At 37.6% G+C, this 25,541-nt stretch overlaps 2 protein-coding genes across 2 annotated transcripts in view; one reads left to right on the plus strand and one right to left on the minus strand.

The window, feature by feature from the left end:
* Positions 1–25,541, minus strand: part of LOC124312357 (collagen alpha-1(I) chain-like) — a 1,404,094-nt gene that overhangs the window by 1,131,441 nt on the left and 247,112 nt on the right. The window lies entirely within an intron of this gene.
* On the plus strand, positions 18,895–19,431 carry LOC124310723 (transient receptor potential cation channel subfamily V member 5-like). Its single transcript, XM_046774675.1, has 2 exons — positions 18,895–19,111; positions 19,217–19,431. The coding sequence occupies exons 1-2, from the start codon at positions 18,895–18,897 to the stop codon at positions 19,429–19,431; spliced, it is 432 nt and encodes a 143-aa protein (XP_046630631.1).

The following is a 25,541-nucleotide window of genomic DNA, read 5'->3' on the forward strand; positions in this document are numbered from 1 at the left end:
TTGAAAATGAGATTTGTCATTTTTGCCCATTTCCACCCTTCTATCCCACAGCGCGGTGTTGTCGCGATTTCTCCTTTGTTTCATTTTCGGAGGTGGGAAATTTTTGCCTTTGCTCTAGTAGGTGATATTTACCCTTCCTCTAAAAATGAAACAAAGGAGAAATCGTGACAATACCGTGGGGTGGGATAGAAGAAATAGAGTTTAGGGGGCCAAGTAAACTTTAGATGGAGGACACTACGGATTAGAGGCTCACGATGTAAGGAAAAATTGGGGCATCTGAGTATAAAATGTTCTACGGTTTCATCATCGGAAAAACAAGAGTAAATTGGCGAGGAAACATACTTGAAGCGGTATTGATAGGCGTTTAACTGACAGTGCCAAGTAAGGAGTTGATTAGTCTGGTAGGAAAGGCTATTGGTGTTGAGAATTTTGCACTGACCGCTGAGGGAAAAAAGACTCGCGCTGACTTTCCTGCTTTTTTGGACTTTCACTCATGTCCCCAAAGAGTGTTGACATAGTTGAGAATCACATCTTTTGCATATGATTTGGTCATCGGCAAGGATGGGTGATGAGAGGACCAGTTGGGAGGCTTTTTTAGCAATAGAGTCTGCCATTTAGTTGCCAGGGTGGACAGAGTTGCTCGGGATCCAAAAAAGTTTTATATTTGAGCCGCAGGCACATTTTTACTATAGAAGAGAAAGGTTGGGAGGATTTAGTGGTCGCAGTCGGAGTACATGCAGCTAGCGCGGATTTGGAGTCGGGGTAAATTTCGTACCTTTGAGAGGGGAGCGGGTTTGTTGAGACAATCCTTTTTTAGGTCGGCGAGAATTGCATGTCCTTCAGCTTGAAAGATAGTAGTGTGGCGAGGTAGGGATCCAAAGAGCGAATGCTTTAGTTCGGGTGGAAAGCAGATCAGGGCAGAAAAGCCAGCCCCGTATTTTCATATGAGGCCATCTGTGAAAATTTTAGTTGTCGTGGGATCGGAAGAGGTGAGTGTTGTCGATGATGGAGATTGCATTTCTTGCGGTGGAAAGCAGATCAGGGCAGAAAATCTAGCCCCGTATTTCCATATGAGGCCATCTGTGAAAATTTTGGTTGTCGTGGGATCGGAAGAGGTGAGTGTTGTCGATGATGGAGATTGCATTTCACGCTCGCTTAAACTCGTTTTTTAGATACTTGAAAAAATTGACTGTTTTTCTGCCACTTCATATGTTAAACCTTTTAAAAGAACTTGAATACTTCGATATCCACCATTTGATGCAATTAGTAACTCCTGAGTCCCTTAAACATTCCATCACTGATATATATGGGAACTGTACTGAATACGAAGCGTTGAAACCAGAAGAAAAGAAAGCATTACTGGACTCAATGTATTGGAAGAATCCAACACGTTTCAAATTTCTACCTGGCGAGAAATCTTCACTTATTTTTAATAAGACATTGTATACTTCTTTAGTGGGAATTCTGCATTTGGTTTTTGTCTCTCCCATCATGGAAGAATTAACTCCAACATTCATTGTCAAGGCTGGAAGACAAGGTATTTACACAAATAAGCAACAACAATCTTGTCAACAAAAAGAGAACAGCTGCAGCCTTCAGAGGACCAAAGTAGTAGACAACTGTGGAAAGACTATTTCTACTGACATTGACAATTGGTGTTCTGACCTATTAATGCTGCATTCCACTCATTTACTATTAGTTTACAAAATTTTTCAAATCATAGTTTAGACATGAACGCCTATGATGTAAACGAAAATGTAGTATGGCAGGGAAATAACACGAAAAAAAAGCAAAAGAAAAATTCGGCCATTCTCTTTTCTTTTTGGTTGTGGTTGCAGAACGTCATACTTTTGTTTCTTTTACACAACTTTTATCAGTTATTCCGTCTTGGCTTCCAAGAGGATCATGGGAGGTGTTATTAAGACTGGTTTTTGGTTGGTTTTTCGAATAATTAGCGGGTTTCGTGGGATTTTTCACTTTGATGAATAAACCATCCAGCCTTTGATTTCTTTATTTCCAGATCTAATGGAAAACGTCCCCCTATTAGTTGTCGACTTACACAAACCGAAAGCTGCGATCATTAGCCTAATGGGTTCGTTCTTAGAAATTAGAACGTTCGAAGGTTTTATGTCACGGTGGACAAAGTTCTGACTTTGAATGTAATGTAAACATTATTGGCCATCTGTAACAGTCCTTCACAATCAATTTGTATTCCTCTTTTATATTTGTCTTGGCAACAGTCATTGAGTTTACCCGGCGGCCAATTCAAAGACGTATAATATATGTTTCAAACAAAGCCATTAACAAAAAATTTTTAAAAATTGAAAACTAAACTGTATTTCTAACAATCAGACCTACTTAAATCATCGTCTTCTTTAACGTCGAAAAGTTCGATAACGATAGGATAATTTAAGTGATAATAATCGCACAATAATTTCTGCGCAAGGTGCAAAATGCAAGGTATAAAACATTTTATTATTTATATTGTTTCTGTGGATCACATTGAGACTGCTATGTTAGCTAGTTTTATCTATTGTTGGAACACACAAAGGATACCATAGATATTCACGGCTTTCGTATGGTGATCTTGTTAAACAAGAAAATCGTTGACTAGGATAAAGTTTTTCAAGATATATTTGCCTAAGACGAAATTTATAAAAAAAAAGCCGAAAATCATTTGGTGATAATTACGACTTCCATTTTCAACTATTAACGCTTCACAAGCCTGGCTATTGTCCTTTGGTTACTGATGTTTATTATCACCAAAGGCTTCCATTTAAAATACAAACTAAGACGACCTCGTGGGTTTGCATTTAATAACGTAAGAACTGCACCCCTCTCAACCTTTCAATTTCTGGAACAACATTATGAGTGGGACAATATTTTGGCTAGTCCATGGTAGAAGAATGCGGTAAAAACGGGCGGAACCCGTAGAGTTCCAGTGGGACTTGTTCGACTGTAAATTTGTTGTGCCTGGCCATTATTGTGCCTTAACAAAACACATTAGTAAAACCATGTGATTAACACGTCGAACCGCAGCACTAGCATTGTGGAGTGTACTCAAAATGGTTGTACCAAAAAGTAATCGCCAGCATCTGAAGTGGTGTGACAAAAAGTATAGAAGATGTTGACCAAATTAACCAACAAAGGTTTGCAATTCAACCAACCAATCTTCCTCACCAAAAACTGGATACCATTGCGGAAAATTTTAGTAACTGAATAGATTTTAGTAAATACCCCAGATGATGTTGATGAGGAAATGAGAACAGAAATCAGATTTTGCATTACCCGTGCGTTTGCTCATTCCACGTTAAATAAGATGGCAAAATACCATGAGGAAGTTTTTAGGAAGGAATATCTGTTTCGAAACGAAAGCCCCCCAGACACCTAAGATTCCCTTCATTAATTAAACACAAACAGAAACAAACCAGTTATAACCGTGAAATGTTTGGAATTTTGCAACAAGAAGAGATTTTAATTGGAAACCGTCGATTATGGCGAAGAAGAAAAATTGTGACAGTCTATGTTAATTTATTCCGAGAACTTTCCTATTCTTCCCACTTAAAGAAACATTTACGGCCCTTTTTTAAAACCAAAACATTCGAAACATGTTTTTTTATGAAAAAGCAAGTAGAAACGGTTAAGTAGGAACTGCAAGAGAAGCATAATACTTTAACACGGTTTGAGGTGAGCATGCTCAGCCAGCCTGCTCAACCGTCTATGCTCTGCCACCCTGTGCATATTTTGTGCAAGATTCGGTGCGTTTCTGAGACAGAAGGTTGCAACTCACTCAAAAATAAAAACACCAGCTGAGCAGGCTGGCTGAGCATGCTCACCTCAACCCGTGTAGGTTTGATTTCATCACCAGTTAGTGAATTTGATTGTTTTAAACTTTTAGTTTTTACTTGTGAAGTATATTGCATTACTTGACTCTAAATCCACCAGCCTGCTGTGAAATGAGTTTCCGGGGTCGTCCCAAAAAATTCGGTTTATCCAACGAGTTAGAACAACAGAGAGCTGATAGGGAAATGGCTCAGGAAAAAGCCAAAAGATAAAGGGCAGAAAAGATAAAAATGGAAAACAAGGGCTATGGGCAATGTCAAGAAAGAAAACCATACAATCGTACGGAAAGTAAAATTAAAGGTAAACCATTGTCTAGTAGGCATGAAAAGTCAAAATTTAGTACTCGCTTCCCAGTTGAAGTTTCCTCAACAACAGCAGCAGGCCTGGTTTGAAATAATGAACAACCCCATGACATGGAATGCGATGAGTAATTTAAATACTTTTATCCTTTCTATAGATAATTAATAAAAATATATTTTTTATTCTAGACACTGGAAGTTAAACTATTTCGAACAAAATACTAGAAACTCCCCACATTTTTCCTGCAGATTACACAAAAGAATTCATAGGTTTGTTTCAGTTGTAGTAACATATGAAATATATTTTATGAACCGTCATTTCGAAAAAACAGATAACCAGGAGGAATGCACAAATTTTCTGAAATTTACAGAAAAAGACTATCCGACAGAACCTGTAAAAACAATCAAAACAAAAGAAAAGAAAATCGTTGATGATGAAGTGGAAAGCGGATGGGATGAGCCAATGACAGAAGCAGCCTATAAAGCTGCTGTTGAAGTTTATAGCTGCAAGTGGAGCTGCTGTCAAGTTTGCTTTTCCAAGCCAAAAATTATTGTGAAGTGCACAGACTGTCGAGTGGCCTTTTGCTCTGAATGTGATGAGAAACAACATTCAGCCAACCCTTCTTGCCATCGTACTCTTCACTCTTTCCTGTAGGTCCTTGTCCGGAATGCTGTAAGGTTAGAGTGCTTTCTAATGTAATCGTTGCTTCAAATAGCAAAGTTCATTGGTGCTCCGTGGTGACTAAAGATGGTGACTAATTTTTCTTTTTCAATTTTTAGTAGCAATAACTTTATTGCTCTTTGCATAGGGGTGTTTGATCTCAATGCACCAGTTTACAGATGCAACAAACGCAATACTTGTAACTACAACCGTGAGGTTCGTTTGAAGGACTTCATTTTTTCGGGTTATTTTCCTGGAAATCCAAACAACTTAAGATTGTTGTTTTCTACGAAACTACTGAAAATGTGGCATCATGTTAGCCTTCTAACTCCCAGGACATCGTTAACCCAGTTTTCAAATGCATTAGCTAGTACTTCTCAAGATGCAGGACTTGTAAGATATTTTACTTCAAACTTTTATTATTTCGCATCTCTTATCGTAACTATAAATGCTTGTATAAGGCAAATTGAAATACAAAAGTGTCTATCTCACTTGATCTCACTTCTTATTTATTTAAAGAATCGAAACAACAATTTTAAGTTCATTCCGGCCGTTAAGGAGGAAACATATTACGGGTATGGGTACCTTAATATGGTATATATATAACCACGCAACCCAAAAGAATGACAGGGGGCGATATATGTACATAGATGAACGATCCAGCAATTCATCAAGAGTTCCAAGCGTGCATATACTCTTTTGTCGTTTACGTTCTGTGAAACGAGAAAATAAAAGGGGGGAAGTTGAAGTAGTAAAAAGTTGAATTACAGTTGTAATTTTAATTAATTTTCTTGGTTCAGCCGCATAGTAGCTGCGTGAAAATAAAAATTCGTTCGCAGTTGAATTCACATGCGTATGTTCATACCAACAACAACCAACAACCAAAATCACTAACTTTTGCTACCCCTTTAGGATGCTTTTAGCTGTTAAAAATCTAGCCTAGAAGCTTAAAATACGGAGCTCCGTTTTTATGATCTAGCTGTAGCTAAGAAAAAGAAGCTAAAACAGCTACTGTAGGGGATAGGCTTCTACTAGCTATTATTTATAAACCTAGGCATCCATACAATTGCAATTTCCTAGCTATATTCTTAGGTACTACCATTAATTACTATAACTTAGCTAATTCTTTCAATCAATGAAATGACAGAAAATAGAGAACCAAACAAAATAAAACGAAATCCTGTTAGTCTGTTACTCGACCTGTCTTTATATTAAACAAGATAACTTGTTCACAAATGAGAGGATAATAAACAAGATACAAAAATCATTCAGACACTGCTATATCAAGTAAAAAATTGTAACTTAAGTTTTACTATGATTTGTTGCATTTTTGTAAGGCAAATGTTCTTCGACACTGGGTTTTGAGGCAACATCAATAGCTTTGCTCGATAAAACTTTTGGTGCCTCAGCTTGGGTCTTACCTTAGCCTTGGCTTTCCTTATTGGTCACAGCTGAATTAGCTCGTGCTCTTTCTTGTTGATTGAGTTTGTATATTCTCAATGACTTTCTTATCATCTGCAACAAGTCATATTGAGTGAGGAGACCTTTACATAAATGTTATATACAGTACAGGTACATTACCACTGAAGTTAAGAATGATTGCTTTCAGAGTTGTCGTGCTATCATTCTCTTTAGATGTACTGAATCTACTGATGCCTCTTTTTGATCGACCTGACAATAGGGCCAGTGCATGAAATTTCAATTTGTTTTAAACATACCTGGTTAGAATAAGTTTGTTACGCTGATTCTCATTGTATTTTTTATTTTTTTAAAAATAAACCTAACTATGTGTATTTTTAATTTAAAGTTAAAATAAACGCCTCCCATTTAAAAACGGGAACTCAACCATTTTTTAGGGGCGGAGCTTAATTTCTGATCAATTTGTAGACGACGCTCACCAAAATCACCCTTTTTGTATTTCGCCCTAAGCCCCTAAGGGCGAAAGAGGGTTGTAGTCAGCCGTAGGCAGTACGAAAAGGGTGATTTTGGTGATTTTGGTGACGAGAAACTTGTTAACCTTGCAAAAAAACGAGCACAAAACTTGCAAGAAACGAGAAATATCCATTTAGCACAGCCTCATTTGAATACTGTACCTATAAACTCTTTACATTATTTCGTTGCTTAGTTTCGTTATGTTGTTGTCGTGTTGTCGCTTGCTCCCGGGATCTCATCATTTGTTATTTATGGATATTTTATTTATTCAACTTCAATTTCGATATGAGATGATATACCAGCGTTAGCTTTCATTTGATTTCCATTCTGTTGTTATCATCCCTAACGTCTGTACAAGGCAGGGGATAAATGAACTGGAGGTGATGGATGCACCACGATTATGCCAAATATCACATCAACTGGACGACATTTTTGTCCCAGTTGGTTTCAACATTTGTGTTTCACGAAAAGAAAAGAGAAATATTGTAGGTGTGGTGAATATCATTTGCGAGTTAAACGGCGTGTAGATGAGTTTAATCGCCATTTAAATGAGCCAAGGGAAGCTCCCAAAAAGGAAATATTAAAAAAAAAGTTCCAAGAGAAACAAACGAGATGCGGATAAAGTTGGGCCCGGTTGAGTGCCTGAAATTGGATGGTGAGTGATGGATTCGGATCGAGCTCAATTTCACGCCACTCGTTCCCTTGAACTCTAATCAATTTCGTCATTACTAATAACGCGGTATACATTGGGGCGAAGGGATAACAACATTGGGGAGTTATCATTGTCTAGCCCCAACATTGGGGCGTGTTATACATTGTTTATACATCTGGCCCGTCTGCTGGAGAAGCCGTAAATCTCAGCTATTGGAAACGCAACAGAGGAAAATATATGATTCAACGTTCAGAACCATCGAAAGGAAAAAGTTTGAAAATAAATTAACCACAACCTCGAAAGCAATCGCAATCATCATTCAAAAAAAGAAAGCTATATGTTTCAGTCTCCACGGCAATCTAATCTTACTGAAATGCCGAATGCAGGTTAACGATAATTCAAAAATATTTACTGGTGGTTAACTTTATTATTTGTTGTAAAAGTTGGGAAAAAGTTTTTGTAAAGTTTGTTGAAAAACCTTGCATATGCACATTGCCATTGCCACATTGCCATACAAATAATCGAGGCAAATGAATGAGACGGGATTCAATTCACTTTAACGGGAAAATCAACATAGGGGATTACTAAAAACAAATTTGGAGAATTTAAAAATATATATTCAGCAATTTGCGGTGGAAAAAGTTATTATTATCCGACTTTACTCTTATAAAAACATTTTCTATATTTCGTAGGTGCCATTCTCGCAAACAACGACATAGTGCCGACTAAAAAACAACTGTAGAAAAACAGTTTTTCGAGTATCTGAATGGCTTCGCTTTTGTCAGGAAATATTAAATAAATTAATGAGATGAATGATGAAGACTCCTGAATAAAATCTGTTAAATATTATAAACACAATTTTCAACCGATGTGTTTCGTTCTACAAAGATATTACATCTAATTTGATAAACAAACAATAATAGTGATTTAAAATACCAATTTTTAAGAAAATATTACGTGGTGGCTATGCAAACATTTTTTTTTATATTGTGGGGGTACTAGGTATTTCCTGAGAGAATATGAGAGTGACTGGGGAGGATGTAAGGCAGCTTTCAGGCAACCAAAAATCAGGAAGAAATTAGGTAGTTTATAGGAAAGACTAAGTAGCATAAATGGCTTTCACTTGACCTCGAATTTTTATTATTTTCCAAACATATTTCAATATTTTGTGATAAATTGACCAGGAAAATTAGAATCAGAATCGTGACTCCCAAGAGGATGGTAAAATATTTAAAAAAGGACCACGACTATGGATTACGATTTTGGAAAACAATACAAAGAGAAAAAAAAATTAAAAAAAGGAAGAATGAAGTTATCCCCTCAGGCGATAACCATGGCCGAGCCAGAACAAAAGCGGGGAATTAAAAAAAGTAGGGAAAACAAACCAAAAAGGAATGATAAAATTATACCTTTGGCCATTATTGTCTTAAACATTAAAAAAAAATTCTTTTCACACGTGAAAAAGATTGAATATTTGAATATTGTGAATATTCAAGTGTCACTGTTCTGTTCGAGACGTCGTTTTTTATTCTTGTGTGTAGATGATTCCTCAACCAGAGACACAGAGTACTAGAAAAACAGTTAGTAATAATTAAAAATAGCTATTTTGTTTAGTTAAAAAATACAACCCACCCCAGCGATTGGCAAATTGACACCAATATGAATTTTCCTGATTTTGTTTTGGCAAATCTATCGTTATAATTTCTTCAGCTAAAACTCCATCAATTAGCATTCTTTGAATAAATCGCTTGGCATTGCGTCGATTCTAGTGCGATCCTATTGACAAGAGTGAAGAATTGTTCACTTCTAAAACACAAATACATAAATTTAATTGTGTCTGACATTATGAAAATCAGTCAATTTACCAATAGGAAATGTCGTACTATTTTCTTGTGAAGTGAAGATGTTTACCAGATTCGAAAAGGTAAAGGTATAGTTTGGACACGTACTGATGGTTTCCCTGACCCACTCGACCAGTTCAAAAACCAACAGTCTGACTGAAACTTTCCACATTTCAAATGAATTTAAGAAATTGTAATGTAACACAACACATTTTTAGTAACAGTAATACTTTGGCAGTGCAGTTGTCACAGAAAAACGACTCCGTCTTCTTCACATTTTTTGTTCTCTTTCCAAGAAAATGAAACAGCATAGCATTGCGACAATCGAAGATGTTCTCGCAAAATAAGAGCATATCTACCAGGGCTTTCGACTGAACATCTCTAGACTCTTACATCTTTTTCCCAATAAAAATGTAATAATAAGCAATTACTATAATTACTTGGAAACAATAATGTTGTTTTTGGGCTGCAAACTCACACCGCTAGATGGATCTGTCAGTACCCACTGGCCTAGAATCTAGTGAAAGTTCCTCTTTTGTGGTTGCTGTTTAGCCAACCCCTCTTTCTCTCTCTCTGCCTGTCAATTGGTAACGACGCCGTAGTCACTTGTCAAACTAAAACTATCGTTTTTCTTTTTGTTCCAAATAAACTATTTGGAAACTGCAAACACCCATATTGTGCTTATTCCATTCTATTGATTTTTCTTCATGTAAAAATGTGTAACTTATTTATGTTCCACAGATTGGGACTTTTTACCCTGTATTAGTTAATACAGATGCCTCATGTGACTCGAATTACCTTGTATATTCTCAACAAAAATTCATAGTAAACTAATACAACCATCAATGAATCGTTGCAAAAACAAGTGATAGGAAAATTGATAGAATAAAACGCATGACGACAGGGTCCAATCCCGTCCGGCTCTTCCGCATTCTTGAAAATATGCACTGATTGAGCTAGGCATAGTAAGATGAAACACGAACCTGACGTCTTGAAAACAGATTTTTTTTTCAGAAGTGAAGATTACATTTTAACGAAAAAAAATAACTTCTAGGTTTGTTCACATCCATTCTAAATGCGTTCGTTGCACAAATGATTTGTGAATAAACAACCGGAAACGTTACTTACATTTTAGCAAATTTACAAATTGTTTTAATTTTTAAAATTAGCGATTTTAATTTAAAAAAAACCATACCTGGAAAAGACCCGCCATTCAATTTCGTTGAGTAGAATCTCTCTCGCTATCGGGGAAACCAGAATGATATGCTGTGGCCGAGAAACAAAATTTTTCAAGATGAACAGCAAGTGATTCGTATACATTGCGAGAAGAGCAATAAATAATTCCATAATCTGTCTCGTGAATTTCTTGAATCATTTCGACAATATTTTAAAGATTTTTGACAAGTGTGGACTTTGTTATCAACTGTAGTATAAGATTACCTCTAATACAACTGGTAAAAAACCTGGAACAAATCCCAATTTAAATAACAAATTGTAATTTCTTAAGATTACTAAATATTACAAGTGTGGATTTTCTAGCAGCAGTGAATAAAATTGTTTGGATTGCCTGAGAATATTCGTGGTGCCAGTCAAGGCCATGATGGGAACTTTTGGGAACAAGGTTAGTAACATGCCAAGTTGCCCGTAGTTCTTACTAGTTACAAGACAAAATAAAGTTAATGAAAAAAATAATTATAATTTTTAACCATTACCGGAATGCTGCTCCCCACGTACATATGCAATGAGTTTCATCTATGACGAACCGCAAAAGAACGCTTAGTCGCATTCGCATTTCCACATAGTCACTAAAGGGAATATAGCAACGGGTTTTTCTTATCACGAAACGTCTTGGACGTCTTGATTTTTATCACCCACGAAATTTGATGTTTTTTTGCAGAAGAAGCTGCCGCTCGTCCAAGTTTGAATTTGCTCTCGCAATCAGTAAGGGCACCTGCGGAAGCACTGAGTGAAGGTGCAATCAAATGTAAAATAAATGTTATACAGGATCTGTTTTTTTTTCTTAAAAAATTTGTAAGAACCGCAATAAATTGTTTTGTCCAGCTGTTTTGATTGTTTGTTTATTTATCATTTGTCTATTTTCATCATCTTTTACTAGATCCACGCTTAAGTAGATTCTAATTATAAGTCGAAACGTAGCTTGTGACAGAAATCAGGACGTAAAATCTAGTCAAATTTGTTTATGTTACTAACTATTATTTTTTTTTATTAAAGATTCCGTAGGAAAAAATTACACCTTTTCCTCTTATCACGAGAGAAGCTACTCTTTTATACAATTCTTATTTGGATTTCTTTGTTAGCCACTTTTATAAGACATTTTCCACTTCTGTACTTTCCATGGTGATGGTGATGGGATAAATAACAAATTTTACTTCTTATATGTAATTGAATTAAATGACACTTACCTATTATCACATCACATAAGTCGATATCTGGAAAAAAATAGCAGAATTAGGTAGTATTCAGTATCATTTTCAAAATGTTGGCGTTACTCAGATCAAATGGCCGATAACAATTTGCAATGAGCTTCTTTTTCTGGAAATTCAAAATTAAGTTAATCAAAATATTCAATGAGCATTGATACTAAAATTCAATTTACAAAATAGGAGAGAGCGGGGCGAAATGGAATATTTTTTTTTCTGACGTATTTCTTATGATTTCGGACAAAATAGATAAATTTAAATATTTTTGTTTGTTCTGTTTTATTAAGCTTGATCTTGGCTCACTGATTTTTTTTAATGTTAATATTTAAAAATAAACGAGAAATAAAAGGAATTATAACTAAGCTTATTTTCAATCGACCTGCAATCGAACCAAAAAAGACGTTAAATGGAAAATGTTTAAATAGAACAGACCCTGGGGTAAAATGGAACATCATTTTCCTCAGCAACGGATAAATAAAATTTCTTGGATAAGCAATAGGAAAATAGTAAATTAATTTATCTTCAAGAACATTACCATGTTTGCGACAAACAAGTTAATTTCCTCCCCTCTATTAAAACTCTATTAAATTAAAAAAAAGCATACGGATTAAATATGTCTATTTGTCAACAAATGACAAATACCTTTATCTGTTACATAAAAAGAAAAAAAGATGTTGTTTTCTTTAAAAAAGGACGATTACTTATACACTCGATGATCGTATTACTTGACGTTTTTTCATATTAACAAAAATATGGACCTCATTATGCCTATAAATACCCTCTATCCAAAAAGACCTTACCACTACCATAATTACTTACCACTATATAATCGAAAAATATCCAGTTGTCAAAATCATTTTCACTTGCATCACTTTCACCAGAGACATTTAATTCTTGTACAAATACACAAAAATGGTCTTAAATGGTGAACTGCAAACAACTGTTGTCCAACACAAAAGAAAATGTTGAAATCTATTTCAAAGATTTCTTTGGACATATTAATAAATGTCAAAAAAATAATCAAATCACGTAAATGAAAAAAGTATTAAAGAACACAAGATTTGCTCGGAATAATTACACTTCTTGGAAATGTCCACAGTTTATCCTTGTTTTCTTCACAAAATTCATTAAAATAATCCTTTTTAAATCCAGACAAGTATTTAGCAGCCATTATTGATTATAGGCTAACCAATTAGGCTAACCTTAGGCTATCCGCCAAGAGTAGAAGCTTCACGACTTGAGTAGAACAAATATACATAAAAACGAAAAGAAAAAATATATAAAGGAAGAATGCTATGAGTGTCTGCATAAAAAGTGAGGTAAAAAAACCACCTGGGTTGTTTGTTTTACTAATCTTTGAGGCATCTGGTTCACGTTTGTCAAGTGGTAATTGACAACACAACCATTACTGTTATTATACCCCCATTAAAATGTGGAAATGATTGTGTCCGTCTAGTTTTGATCTATATTTTAAAGGATTCTTACCTTTTTCAAAGTATTCGTTGGTCAGCCAAGCACAGAAAAATGTTGTCGTGAAATAAAGAGATCTGCAAAGCTGGAGCTGGAGACTTGGTGCTAACTATATTCACGGCTGGCCATAGCAGCACACTTTCGAGAAGAAACAACGTCAACTGGCAGAACAAAGTTTAGTGGTAATGATGAAATTGATACATTACAGAAAATCACAAATAAATTACCGTTATCCAAAATTTCAACAAAGTCTAATAATTAAAAGTTTAGTACAAGACAGTAACTCAGGGAATGTTATGCCCAGAACTTGACAAACTGTTGGATCTAGGCTCGCAAAGAATTATGGTTTGGAATTTTGTTTCTCGGTCCTGTAACGAACTGCACGACGAAGAACTGGACGAAGTACATACCTGAAAGAGACAATACGAAAAAGAAAACACTGCTAAGTATGTAGAAATATGGAATACAGTACGATTCGGCCAGAAAATATTTGACCGAATGCAACAAAAGATATTTGTATGTTTCGGCCGCTCTCCGAATGAAAAAACATTTGTATATTTCCGCCAGTGGCCAAATTACACATAAAAATTTATATGATTCGGCCATCCTTTTTTTTCGGCCAACACACTTAAGTTCTCTGATTTAAAAAATGTCAACAAAATAATAAATAATAAAATAATGTAATTTTTATAAATTTTTTTACAAAATACGTTACTTAAAGACAGTTCACATCAGTAACTAGCTCTCAGGCCCATGTACAAACTTTTATCTGAAAACCAAAGGAGTAAAAGTCAGCATAGTGAAGTTCTGAATAAAGATGAAAAAATTACCTTGAAATAATCACCAATTGAACCATTTCTCAATATTTCAAATAAGGTGTTGGTACAAACCTTTTTTCAACATCTTAAAAATCGTAATGCTTTCCACAAGCACGAATAAAAGACTTTGGCATCAGATGTATATAATATTGGGGAAATAGCTTCATTTGAATTAAGGCACTTACAATGAATAAAGAATAAAGCAGACAATTTTAGGGGATGTGACTTTTCTTCTCAATGAAGAAGTCCATTAGACATTTGACAGACAGTGTCAACAGATGTATATGATATTATAGGATATAGCTTCAGCAGTATTTATGCACTAACAATGAATGGAGAATATAGGCTATACCAGACAATTTTAGGTTGTGACATTTCTTCTCCATGAAGAAGTCCCTATACATTTGAAAGATTTTGGCAACATATTCATATGATATTAAGATATAGCTTCATCAGAATTGAGGCACTAACAATGAATGAAGAATATAGCAAACAAACTTTAAAAAAGCCAAAGCCTTTAAAAAACAAGTAATTTAAGTAATTTGATATCCAGATTTTATGACGATTACTTAAAAACGTTAATAATAAGTAAGTAAATAATAAATTTTAATTATTAATTGACAATGTAAATATTTTTTTTCAATGCATAAATTTCAGAATTTAGAATTAAAAAATAATCAATGGCAATGTTTTTCCCCGCGATGTTCCATAGCTTTCGAACACAAAGGACATTAAAGGTAAGGAATAGTCAATGAAATGAAATTTTTTAATTCTCACAGTTAGTCAGTCGAAACTGATACAAAATTTACTTTCCCATATCATTCATTTCACTTGATTTGCAATCTTCTAGAGGATTTCGACTCAGGGGCGTTGTTTGATCGACGAGCTTAAGGAAAATTTGCGAAGATTGTATTCCTTTTTGTGCTATGAAAATTAACTGTGTGTATTTTTTTCATATATTCATGTTACCTATAGACAACTACGAGTATGTCGTAACTTTTTCTGACATTTATGGTAATTTCCTGAATCTTTCGATTTTTGATTAAAAATGCTATGTTTTAAAAGTTGATGGATGTTACAACGGTGCTATAATAGAAATCACATCACCCAAAATTCAACAAAAAAGTTACACAAAGAATGTGCCACCAAACTTTTTGTAAGAAATAAGCGAAACTTATGCAATATTAAACAATTTTATTTTTTAGCAAACACTTTTTGAAAATTGAGGAACCTACACCAACTACTGCAGTTAATTTTTATTCAGACAAAAACCAAGAGTTCCAACAGTCTTTCAAGACAACTGCAACGTGCATGATCCGCAAACAAATCAGTGATACAATTCATAATACAACAACCGAGAAATTCATTTCAATTATCGCACTTGTATTGAAGGTAAAGAATATTACTTACACAAACAAATATATATTGTGAAAAAGTTCATATATTAACAATTTAAAGATTGGAGCTCTCGAAAAAACTGTCACTGGATTATAGATATTTGATTCTGATTAACGAAATTTCATCAAAAGAACAAAACTTAGGAAAATGGATAAGGTTTCGTTTGTACGTTTCGTTTGTACAAAGTACACGAACTATTGTTTGCAAATACATGCAAAGCGTGTGAAACTTGTAAAAATAAATATTTTATTTAAACTTTATTTATTAATTTAAATGCAGTTTTCTAAAAGTTATTCAGATTAGCCATGTCCATGTTCGTATGGAAGAACTATAGTTAGCTATTTGGAAATCACTAGATTAACAGTTATCAAAATGAATCCAATTGATAAAACTTGCACGAAATTGAAGCGATTTGTAGCAATCTGCTACGATTAATTGTCTTCATCAAATCCTGATATGAAGCATTCCAAAAAGTTTAGTTTCCTAAATCCACATTTCTTTGTTTATCAATTTTTCCGATTCTTTCGGGAAAGACGAAACTAACTATCAATGTAAAACAGCACGTACAATCACACATCGAGGTATTATACTAACAGTTATCACAACTGCCATTAAATAGAAATTGTGATTCCATAAGTTAAAGGAACTTTACAATCAAAATCTATATTATATTTTTCCATATTTGGGTAGTCTTCATGAAACCTTACTGTAAAAAAGGGAACGAATGAAATATAGTTATGCTGTAGAGAAAAATTTTAATTTTATTATAGCGTTTTAAATTTAAATTTAAATAAAAGAAACAAATTGGGTAAGAAAATTCTGCGATACTATAATTTAACGTCTCTTATCTCCATCCAGTCACATCACAATGGTTTTTACTATAAAAATGGATGTAAGCAGGAAGCAAGAAGGCTGATTAGAGAACCTAACAGTAGAAATTTTAATTAAGGATAGCATTTTAAAATTTAAACATAATTGGTTTAAGGAATTACCAGTCCACCTTAAAGAGAAATAGAAAAGAGACCAGCTCCAGGGACCGTAATAGTTGGGGAAGATTCACCTTATGAAAAACTAAGTCTCATAATGAAACAAAGTTAAAAAAAATAATGGAAAAGAAAAAGAATGTGACATTTAGACCCAGTCATTATTCAGGCCCGCGTCTTACAGGCCATCCTCTTTTTATGTGCCTCTCAGGCCCAATTTTGGCGACATTCAGTCCCCAGTTGAAAAAAATGATGGTTAAATGTTAATATGTTTGTATCATAATTCATTTGTAAAAAAAAATACGAAAGACGGATTTTTTAAGATTAACAAAAGGTAATAGTCTTGAAATGTAAATGGTGGCCTAGGGGTTATAGTAAACTGTAAACTAAAGTTCAATTCTTAGTGGAACCAAGATTCAATTTTTGTGTGTTATGTTTTCATGGTTATGCTCAAAATAATATATTTTCAGTAATCTTCCAGCCTTTCTAGTAGTTGATTGATCTTCGTGATTAATCTTCATGGTTAATTGAAGAATCATGATTATAAGAAGAATTGGAAACGCTAAGGGAAGAAGAATGAGATTAACATGATAGAAAAACACAAGATTTTGTAATTGTTTCTCATTCTCTTTTAGATAACAGTAAATTGCGTCCAATTACAATTTAGACAAACTAACAACAAGCAAGTTAGTCTTTGTCAACACAACTTTCACAATTGAATGTTATTCGTTTTTGAATGGTGATTGTCTTTACGACTACGTCAATTTACAACTCATAATGGATTGCTGCATTTGCGAAATTGCTATCAGTGATCGTAAACCCCAAATTATCGAGTGCGTTTCATGCCGGGGATTTATGCATCGTCAGCATGCCGATGCCCTTGTCCAGCATTGAATTTGTCCGAATGAAGAAGTACAAGGAGGTGTCCAATTTCAAGTGCGTGAAATGTATTGGAGGAATTATCGTGAGTGCTGAGCCTCAGCAACCAATAGATGCAGCAAAAATGTCTCCAAAACAAATATCAAAAGGTCCACCTATGTTAAAATACCTGTCTGCCTCTCACAGACAGGCAGACAAGTCTTAGATATGGTCACTGTTTTACAATGAACTATTTGTTGGAAATCATATTCAATCCAGATATTGAATGTACATGACTTCTTAATGATGAACCCTTTAAGTGTAATCTGTAATCATATATGTTGTATTGTAACAGCCACCAGATGGCGCTGATTGTGAAGGTGAGGCAACCTATCTATAGTCTTCTTCGGTTGCTGTTTAGTAACACCTCCACTCTGACTTGACAGTTCTGATTTACAATGGACGTGTTTTTGTATCTCCTCGAATACTTCATACAAGTTTAAACACTATCAACTCTTTGTTAATTCTCTAACTTCAACACTATTTTAGTTGTGAGATTTGAATTAAATTCAGATCGTCAGAATACCTAGTTAGAGCACTATCAAAGTCTAGGGAAAGTGTTATAAATGCCCAAACAATTCTCCAGAAAAATAGAAATAGTCTTCGATGCAATAAAAAAAAATTAATGAGGGCGCAAAATTCGAGTGTACAGTCACCGGATGAAACAAAGTCTTCAATTTGAAATCTACGCACGATAGACATAAAAAAATCGCGATATTGTAACGTAAAAAATAAACTACCGTTACAAGTACTGGGATAAATGGAATCCATTTCGAGGTGTACACACTCAAAATATAGACTACCACAATATTTGGTATGCTAGAACTTCTCCATAATATGAAAATCCTCCCACTGATGGGTTAAACACCTGGGGGATAAATATAGCAATCGGAAAATGTGTTTAGCTATAGACTTACAATCTATAGCTCTGGTAAGCTTCATTTTTTTTTTTTAATTTCATTTTTATTATTATTTGTTTATTTCACAAATATCTCCTCGATCGTGTCCCATGTTATAGTCTACAATGTACAAGTACGCTCTTCTGGAACACGAGCACGTGCCCTAGATTATCGTTTTCGTTTCTTATTTCCCTATTTGAAACTTAGATTCACCCAGAAGAATGTGAACATTCATCAAAATCGTTCAAATTGATTTTTTTTCTGCCCTTCACGAACGACTGCGAAGTCCAGTCACCAAATTGCCCTCCGATTGCTTCATAGCTCTAGCACCCATCCTCCTCCCCCCACTTCTCCCTGCAAGCGGGTTGATTGCCTCAGTTCAGCGAGCAATAACAATCGGATGATACCAATGCTTGTGAGTAAGTGTGCGAGTGAGTATGCGTGTGTTAGTGTGCGTGTCAAACTTACATTCCAATCGTCCTTGTCCAACGGTTGTCAATAAACAAGATTTTCCAGTCAAAAAAGATTCTCTGTTGGGGTTCCTTCACCTAATCTTTCACCCACCATCAAAGCGCCAAGTGTATAACAATTTTTGTTTTTTTGTGTGTTTTTATTCTCAACCATTTTTGTAGAAGGAATTGACTATTGAGATTATTTAACGACGAATGTTACAAAAATCTGAATGCTGAGACGACGGCGACGACGGCGAGACGCCGAAGAAGCCATCCTTATCTTTGCCATGCCGTCCGCCTGGTTCTTTCTCATGTTTTTTGCCGGAGCTATTCGACTGGCTGGGCCATTCGTCACGATGATTTATAGCATGATCACTGGTGACATGCTCACCTTCGCCATCATTTATTCCATCATGCTCCTGGCCTTCTCTCAGGTCTTCTTCTGTCTTCACCGCGGACATCCCGATAAAACTCTGTTTAGCAACTTTTTATCAACCTGGATGGGCTCCGATGGGCCTATTTCACCGGACTCTTGGTGACTACAATGTAAGAATATAGATAGGCCTTTTAAGGTGTATAAAATAATTTCTCTTTTTTATTTTTCATTAGCACAACTCACTGCAAATGCGGTCTACCCGGCGGTGACAACCACCGTCTTTGTCATTTTCATGATTATGGTTTCGATATTGCTGTTGAACATGTTGATCGCTATGATGGGTAACACCTACGCCCTGGTCATTCAGCAGAGTGAGAAAGAATGGGTGAAACAGTGGGCAAAGATCGTCATCACCCTGGAATACGTGCAGAAATACGTGACCCTCTAAAGTTTTTTACCGTGGAAAATCGAATCACAGATAATGTAGGTTTAAATGATAAAACCTAAAGCAACTAGAAGTTATAATAATTAAATTTTTCTTTAAGAATATAAAATTCAAGCAAAAGAATAGCTGGGGCAGGAGTTTCCACGAAAAAAATGCAAAACCATCACACGTTTATTCATTGACAATTTTAAACGCTATTCTCCGACATTCTTTGCCTTAAAAAATCATCTGGAAAACAAGATAGTAATAGAAAAACACTGCGATAGAAATTACCTCACTGCAAGCATTAGGTGCCAAAAGTGTTGGGCTTCATGCTACACTACAAAGAAAAATCAAGGGAAAAGAGTATTCTTTAGTTGTGCACGTGAATCCCATCAACTTATTCATTATGCTGCCGTTTACGTAATATCTCATCAACTTTATCCTCACCATAGAGCGGCAATCTCGAAAAAATGAAATTGGGGCAGACGCTCTACAATTACTTCGTGATTTCCTTTTATCTAATCATTAAGGAAAATTTGAATTTTACATTTTTCAAAATTTTTAATTAATGGTTAGGTAGTTGAAATTTGAATAAAAATGTGAAAATATCGAATGTAGAGCAATGCCTCATTTGAATGACCACGTTCAATTCGTGATGCCACCAATTGGATCAGTGGGCAGCGGTCTAGCCAGCTACCGTGACATGACCAATGCATTGAAAGACGAAAAGGGAACCATCTATTCCCCAATTTGTAACATCGTGTTCATGCTAACCGAAGTAGTCCGAAACAACTAAGACAAGGTTACGCTTTCGTCATCAAAAATGTTATGTTGTTACTACAAATTTTTTCGTTTTTCTCTCTCTTTTTTTGCGTGGAATCCCCAAACAATGTCTGTGTTTCTATTGCCACAGTTTGAAATCCACATACAGTCGATCGTCGAAACAGGAAACTGTTGTCAAAGTAAGTGGTTTGGTGAAACTGATCCCGAAAAATTCGCCGAAATATGGATATCGTTCTGCGGCAGTGGCATACCTACATACCATTCTTGGTGGTTAGTTACCGATGTTTGAAAATCTAACTTTTCTGTGTTAGTGTGTCGAAACGGCACACCTGGAGGTGTTTCCGAAGTGGAATTTGGCATGGTCCCGGAAGTAAAACAGACAAAATTTCCTACTCCTAGCCCCCTATACTATTTGATATCCTCGCCATCTGTAAGAAGGACATTGACGCTAAGAAAATGTCATCTTGTTACCTTTAATTGTTTCCCTCAAAAATAATTTTGCGTATTTCTTTTTAAAAATAGAATTATAACTTAGCCAAGTATATAGCCATGGAAAGTCGAACTCAATGATCGACGATATCTGTTAGATTTAGATTTGTATTTATTACGCGCACTTTCCAACGATCAAGTGTCGCCCCAGACGCGGCGATGAGGCATTGTTACACAAGATTGAGCCAAGTCACAATAAAAATTATGAGTTTACAGCGAATACAGGGGAGCACAAATGGGTCTTAAGCTTCGTCTTGAATTCTCCGAGGGTCGGGGACGCCCTGACACTCTCAGGTAGGGAATTCCAAGTTCTGGCTGCGGCAACAGAAAAATCCCGATCACCGCAGCGGGCTTTACGGGAGCGAGGGATGTCCAACGTCAGGGCGGCTACTGAGCAATTACGTAGACCATCTCGGCCTGGTATGTGCTTTTTCAGGCGTTGCACCAAATATGCCGGGGCAGTTCCACATAGTGATCGGAAAACAATGGTGGAAAGCTTGAAGGTGACTCTATCGCGGATTGGAAGCCAATGAAGTCGCTTCAAGAGAGGATGAGCACTGTCACGCATGTTGCCACCACAAATCAGTCGCGCAGTGGCATTCTGAACAGCTTGCAGACAATCCAGCAACTTCTCAGGTAGGCCAGAGAAGAGGGAGTTCGCGTAGTCAAGCCGGGACAAGACCAGCGAATGCACAAGGCACTTACTGAGTCTATATCCAGATAACGGCGCATTTTCGATATTCTCCAGAGGTGATATCGAGCGCTCTTGCAAACAGCTCGGATGTGAGACGCTAGAGTAAGTTGGGCGTCGATGACAACACCCAGATGACGGCACTCAGGCGAGGGAAGGAGAGAAGACGCACCAACCTGGAGACTCATTGGCTTCACGCAACACTGATTGGGTGCAGCGAACATCATGATCGTTTTCCCAATGTTGCACTTCACTCTGTTCGTAGAAAACCACTCATCGGTGACAACGGCCCACGATGATAAAGCCGCAGTAGCATCTGCTTGAGATGGGAAATAAGTGGAACTGCGCCTGCGGCGTCGACTATGACCGGTATTTCGCCGACCTCGAGTTTAGCCACGCCTACGACGAACCGAAAAGGATGAAGGTGTAGAAGAGGAACCAGCTTGTTTGGATGATATCCGGAAAGAGAATCTTGCTCTCGCTTATAAGTGTCGTCAGAGAACTGATCGACGACGACGCCGTTAATATGCGTTTCATCCGGCAAAGCAGCGACGTAGACAAGAAAAAGAAGAGGGCCAAGAACCGACCCTTGAGGAACACCGCACTCCAGTACCATTGGATCGGATGTTACAAAATCGACGATGACAGATTGGGATCGATCACTAAGATATGAGCCAAACCATCCAAGAGCGGCACCACGGATGCCACTACCAGAGAGGCGATCAAGAAGAACTCGATGGTCAATCGTATCAAACGCTGCACTTAAGTCGAGAAAAAGCAAAGCCGTCCCGTCACTGACATCCGACGCCCGTAAGTAGGTCATCAAATAAACACAGCAGGGATGTTTCGGTTGAAAAGTTAGGCCTATAGGCTGACTGACGCTCCGGCAAAATGTCATTCACTTGACCGAGAAGTTGCCACGCCACCGCTCTCTCAATTAACTTTGAGAGAAAGGGTGTGTTACTGACTGGGCGGTAGTTAGCGAAAACTTCTTTGTCCATATCTGCTTTCTTCAAGAGCTGTTTGACCAAGGCATGTTTAAGCGCCGCAGGAAAAGATCCCGAAGAAAGAGAATTGTTGATGATATTGGCGATTGACGGAGCCAGTGGCTGGAGGTATTTCTTCAAGAGAAATGTCGGTATTGGGTCGAGCTGACACGAGCTTGACGGAGAAAATTTAGCAAGCCGGGTCACATCGTCTGGAGACAAATGTTTGAAGTCGCGCAGCACATTGAAATCTGATCGACTAGAGAAGAGACGCCGAGCTGAGGGTGTCGAGACTGTTGGCGACGCACCAGTCGTTGCACGCCATACCAAAACACGCCTACGCCGTCCAGCTGGAGTTGAAACAACCCCAGGGGAGGGGTGTCAATTTGAGCTTCGTGAAGTAGGCGTAGATGGAGAGCCAGGAAGAAGAAGAGAGCCGTTAGCCAAATCAAGAGCAGAGCGAGTCTTGTTCACCTTTGAAGAGAAGAAGTTGCTGAACTCCGCACTAAGGCTTTTACTGTCGAGTTGGCTGGGCAGAACAGGCGCACGCCTCTTGCAGTCTAATGACCCTTCAATGAGTTGATGAAGAGACTGCCGATTTCTCTTCAGCTCAGCAACCTTGCCGCAGAAAAATTTGGTCTTGATCCGCTGCAAGAAAGTGGAAAAGTCTGCCAGCCGAGCGATGTAGATCTCGAAGAAAACTGCCAGTTTCCTCCTCCTCCAAACACGTTCTGCTTTCCTCACTTTCCTCTTTTCTCGGTTTATTTCGTTGCTCCACCAAGGAACATTAGGCCTAAGCACAACTTTCTTCAGGCGCAGAGGTGCATGCTTATCTAGCACTGAACGAAGGCCGTCATTGTACTGCTGCACAAGACCATCCAACGAGTCAGAGGGAGAGACAAGCAGAGACAGTTAACGAATGTCAGCCAGGAAAGCGTCGGGATCAATCGACTTTAACGGCCGAGTTTGTACCTCGCATACCAGCCAATCCGGAGATAGGGCCTGCATAGTACAAGAAACTAGTCGATGGTCGCTAACAAAATCGCCCACTTGGACGCTTCGCACAAACTCATCGTCAAGTTGCCTAGCAAGGACGAGATCCAAATTATGGCCTTGGTCAGTCGTTTTCTTCTTCTTGCTCAAACGTCTCAATTAGTTCAAGAAAAGTGACAGCTAGCTTGTCAGAGAGTACATCAACATGGATATTGAAGTCACCCACTATGATGACCTTCTCTGGCAGGGTGGATAAAATCTCGAGTACCGCCTGGAACTCAGTCATGAAAACCGTCGCCGAATACGCAGGGGAGCAATAAACCACCAACAGACGAACGCGACGTGGTCGATACACGATGGACAGGTTCAGAAACTCGAAAGAATCACACGCCGGTATGTCGAACACTCGTTGAATAGCGAGAGACGACCTGAAAATCACCGCCACGCCGCCTCCCTTCTTGATGCTCCTTGATTCATGAAGGCCCGAGTAACCTGGTGGGCAGATGAACGCAATAAGGTGATCGCCATTCAGTGGAGTGAGCCAGGATTCGGTTTCACACAGCAGATCCGGTCTCCTGCTGCATAGTAGCTCCGTAACAACTTCACTTTTCGATTTGAGCGATTGTGCGTTCAAGAGGAAAAGCTTAGGTTCGGTGGTAATGGTTGGGCTAAAATCCTTCTTACTCGAACTGTTTATCAAGCAAGATCGCACTATATCACAAGCAACAAGATTGGGATCGGGCTCTGCAGACAGCTCGCCTTTAAGCCTCGGGCGACAGGAAAGAATCTCTTCTCTAGTGTACCTTAGCACGGCTGGTGACATGTCACATCAGAAAAGTATTAAGATGACAGAAAAACCCAAGTATGAGGTATCAATCAGGTGCACAACACACGGTGGAACAAAAAATGCAAAACACACCACAATACTCGACAAAAACTCTGCAAAGCACACAAAAAGACTGAGACTGACTCAAAACCAATGCCAACACACGACAACGCCATCTGGATGATGTTATGATCGGATGGGAAAGGCATGATCGAGATAACATCATGTCAATAGACTCTTCCGTCTAATTATTATAGCTTAGTTAAATAATCCATAAAAATATTAATTGCTTATTTGTACTATTTTTGATAAAATGCAATTTAGAATATCATGCGAAAATAATTAGTATGAAACGATAAAATGAGTCGGACAAACTGCAAGCACAGAATACCCGCAAATGAAGGATCAGACGAATAATTCTGTCACCGCCGAGCTGGAATTTGATACATCAAACTGAACCCAGCCAGACGCCAACGACGTTTCCGTCGACATCGAATGGGTTGAAGAATGGATCGTTTGGGAAGGAGGAATCGCTTTCAACGCTCTTTACTGGTTTATCATTTAATCCTTTCTTTCGCCGGCCTGCTTATCCTCCGCCGGTTCTTCAAATGGAAATTTCTCTCGGCACGTTTTGTTGGCCAACATCCAGGATCGACTATTAACGGGAACCGAACTGCCACCAGCTTGGCCGGTTGGTTGAGTCTGAAAATCGACGAAGAAGTGGTTGGAAAGGATAAGGCCACTTTCCTCTGGTTTCAGTTCCTGCTGACCCAAGTCGAGGTCCTCCGGATGGCCCTCGGAATCTTCTTGATTGTTATGCACATGCGTGGCGACAAATTCGGAATCTCCGCATAAAACCCTTCGATCCACAGGACTTAACAACGTCGGAGTGAACGGAACTCACGGCGCCTTTTGCTTCACCATCCCATCCTCGTCACTTTGGTTTGGCTGATGAAACAACACGGACAAGAACGCTCGATCAGATCACTGGCCAGTCACGCCGTCAACAGCTCCTCCAACGTCTGGATTCGCGAGTGGCTGATGATTTCTGGACTGGGAGAAAATACCACGAGCGACTCTCTCTTTGAATATCTGAAATGCCAATTCCATCTGAAGGGAATTGCTGGACGAAATGGAATTGTCTCGGCGTTCGATCTCAGCAAGCTTTTTCCCGTCGTCGATCAATTGAATGGCATAAGAAATATCCAGCGGCATCTGTCCTAGCTGGAGACAATTCAACGTCCAAAGTGGAAATTTTGGGACTGATAGTCGAGTGATGGAGAGATAGTCGACATTGTCATGCACGGACCAGAGTGGATACAACATCGGAACAATGGCAAGAACAACAAAGAACGCTGCCACA

This window comes from Daphnia pulicaria, chromosome 8 (genome assembly GCF_021234035.1).
Source record: "Daphnia pulicaria isolate SC F1-1A chromosome 8, SC_F0-13Bv2, whole genome shotgun sequence".
Lineage (NCBI taxonomy): Eukaryota > Metazoa > Arthropoda > Branchiopoda > Diplostraca > Daphniidae > Daphnia > Daphnia pulicaria.

Bases quoted from the DNA above. Each gene is read 5' to 3' on its own strand.
- LOC124310723 (XM_046774675.1), top strand. From the start codon at position 18,895: ATGCCGTCCGCCTGGTTCTTTCTCATGTTTTTTGCCGGAGCTATTCGA. The intron at 19,112-19,216 runs GCTCCGATGGGC...ATTTTTCATTAG, and splicing joins CTTTTTATCAACCTGGATGG to CACAACTCACTGCAAATGCG.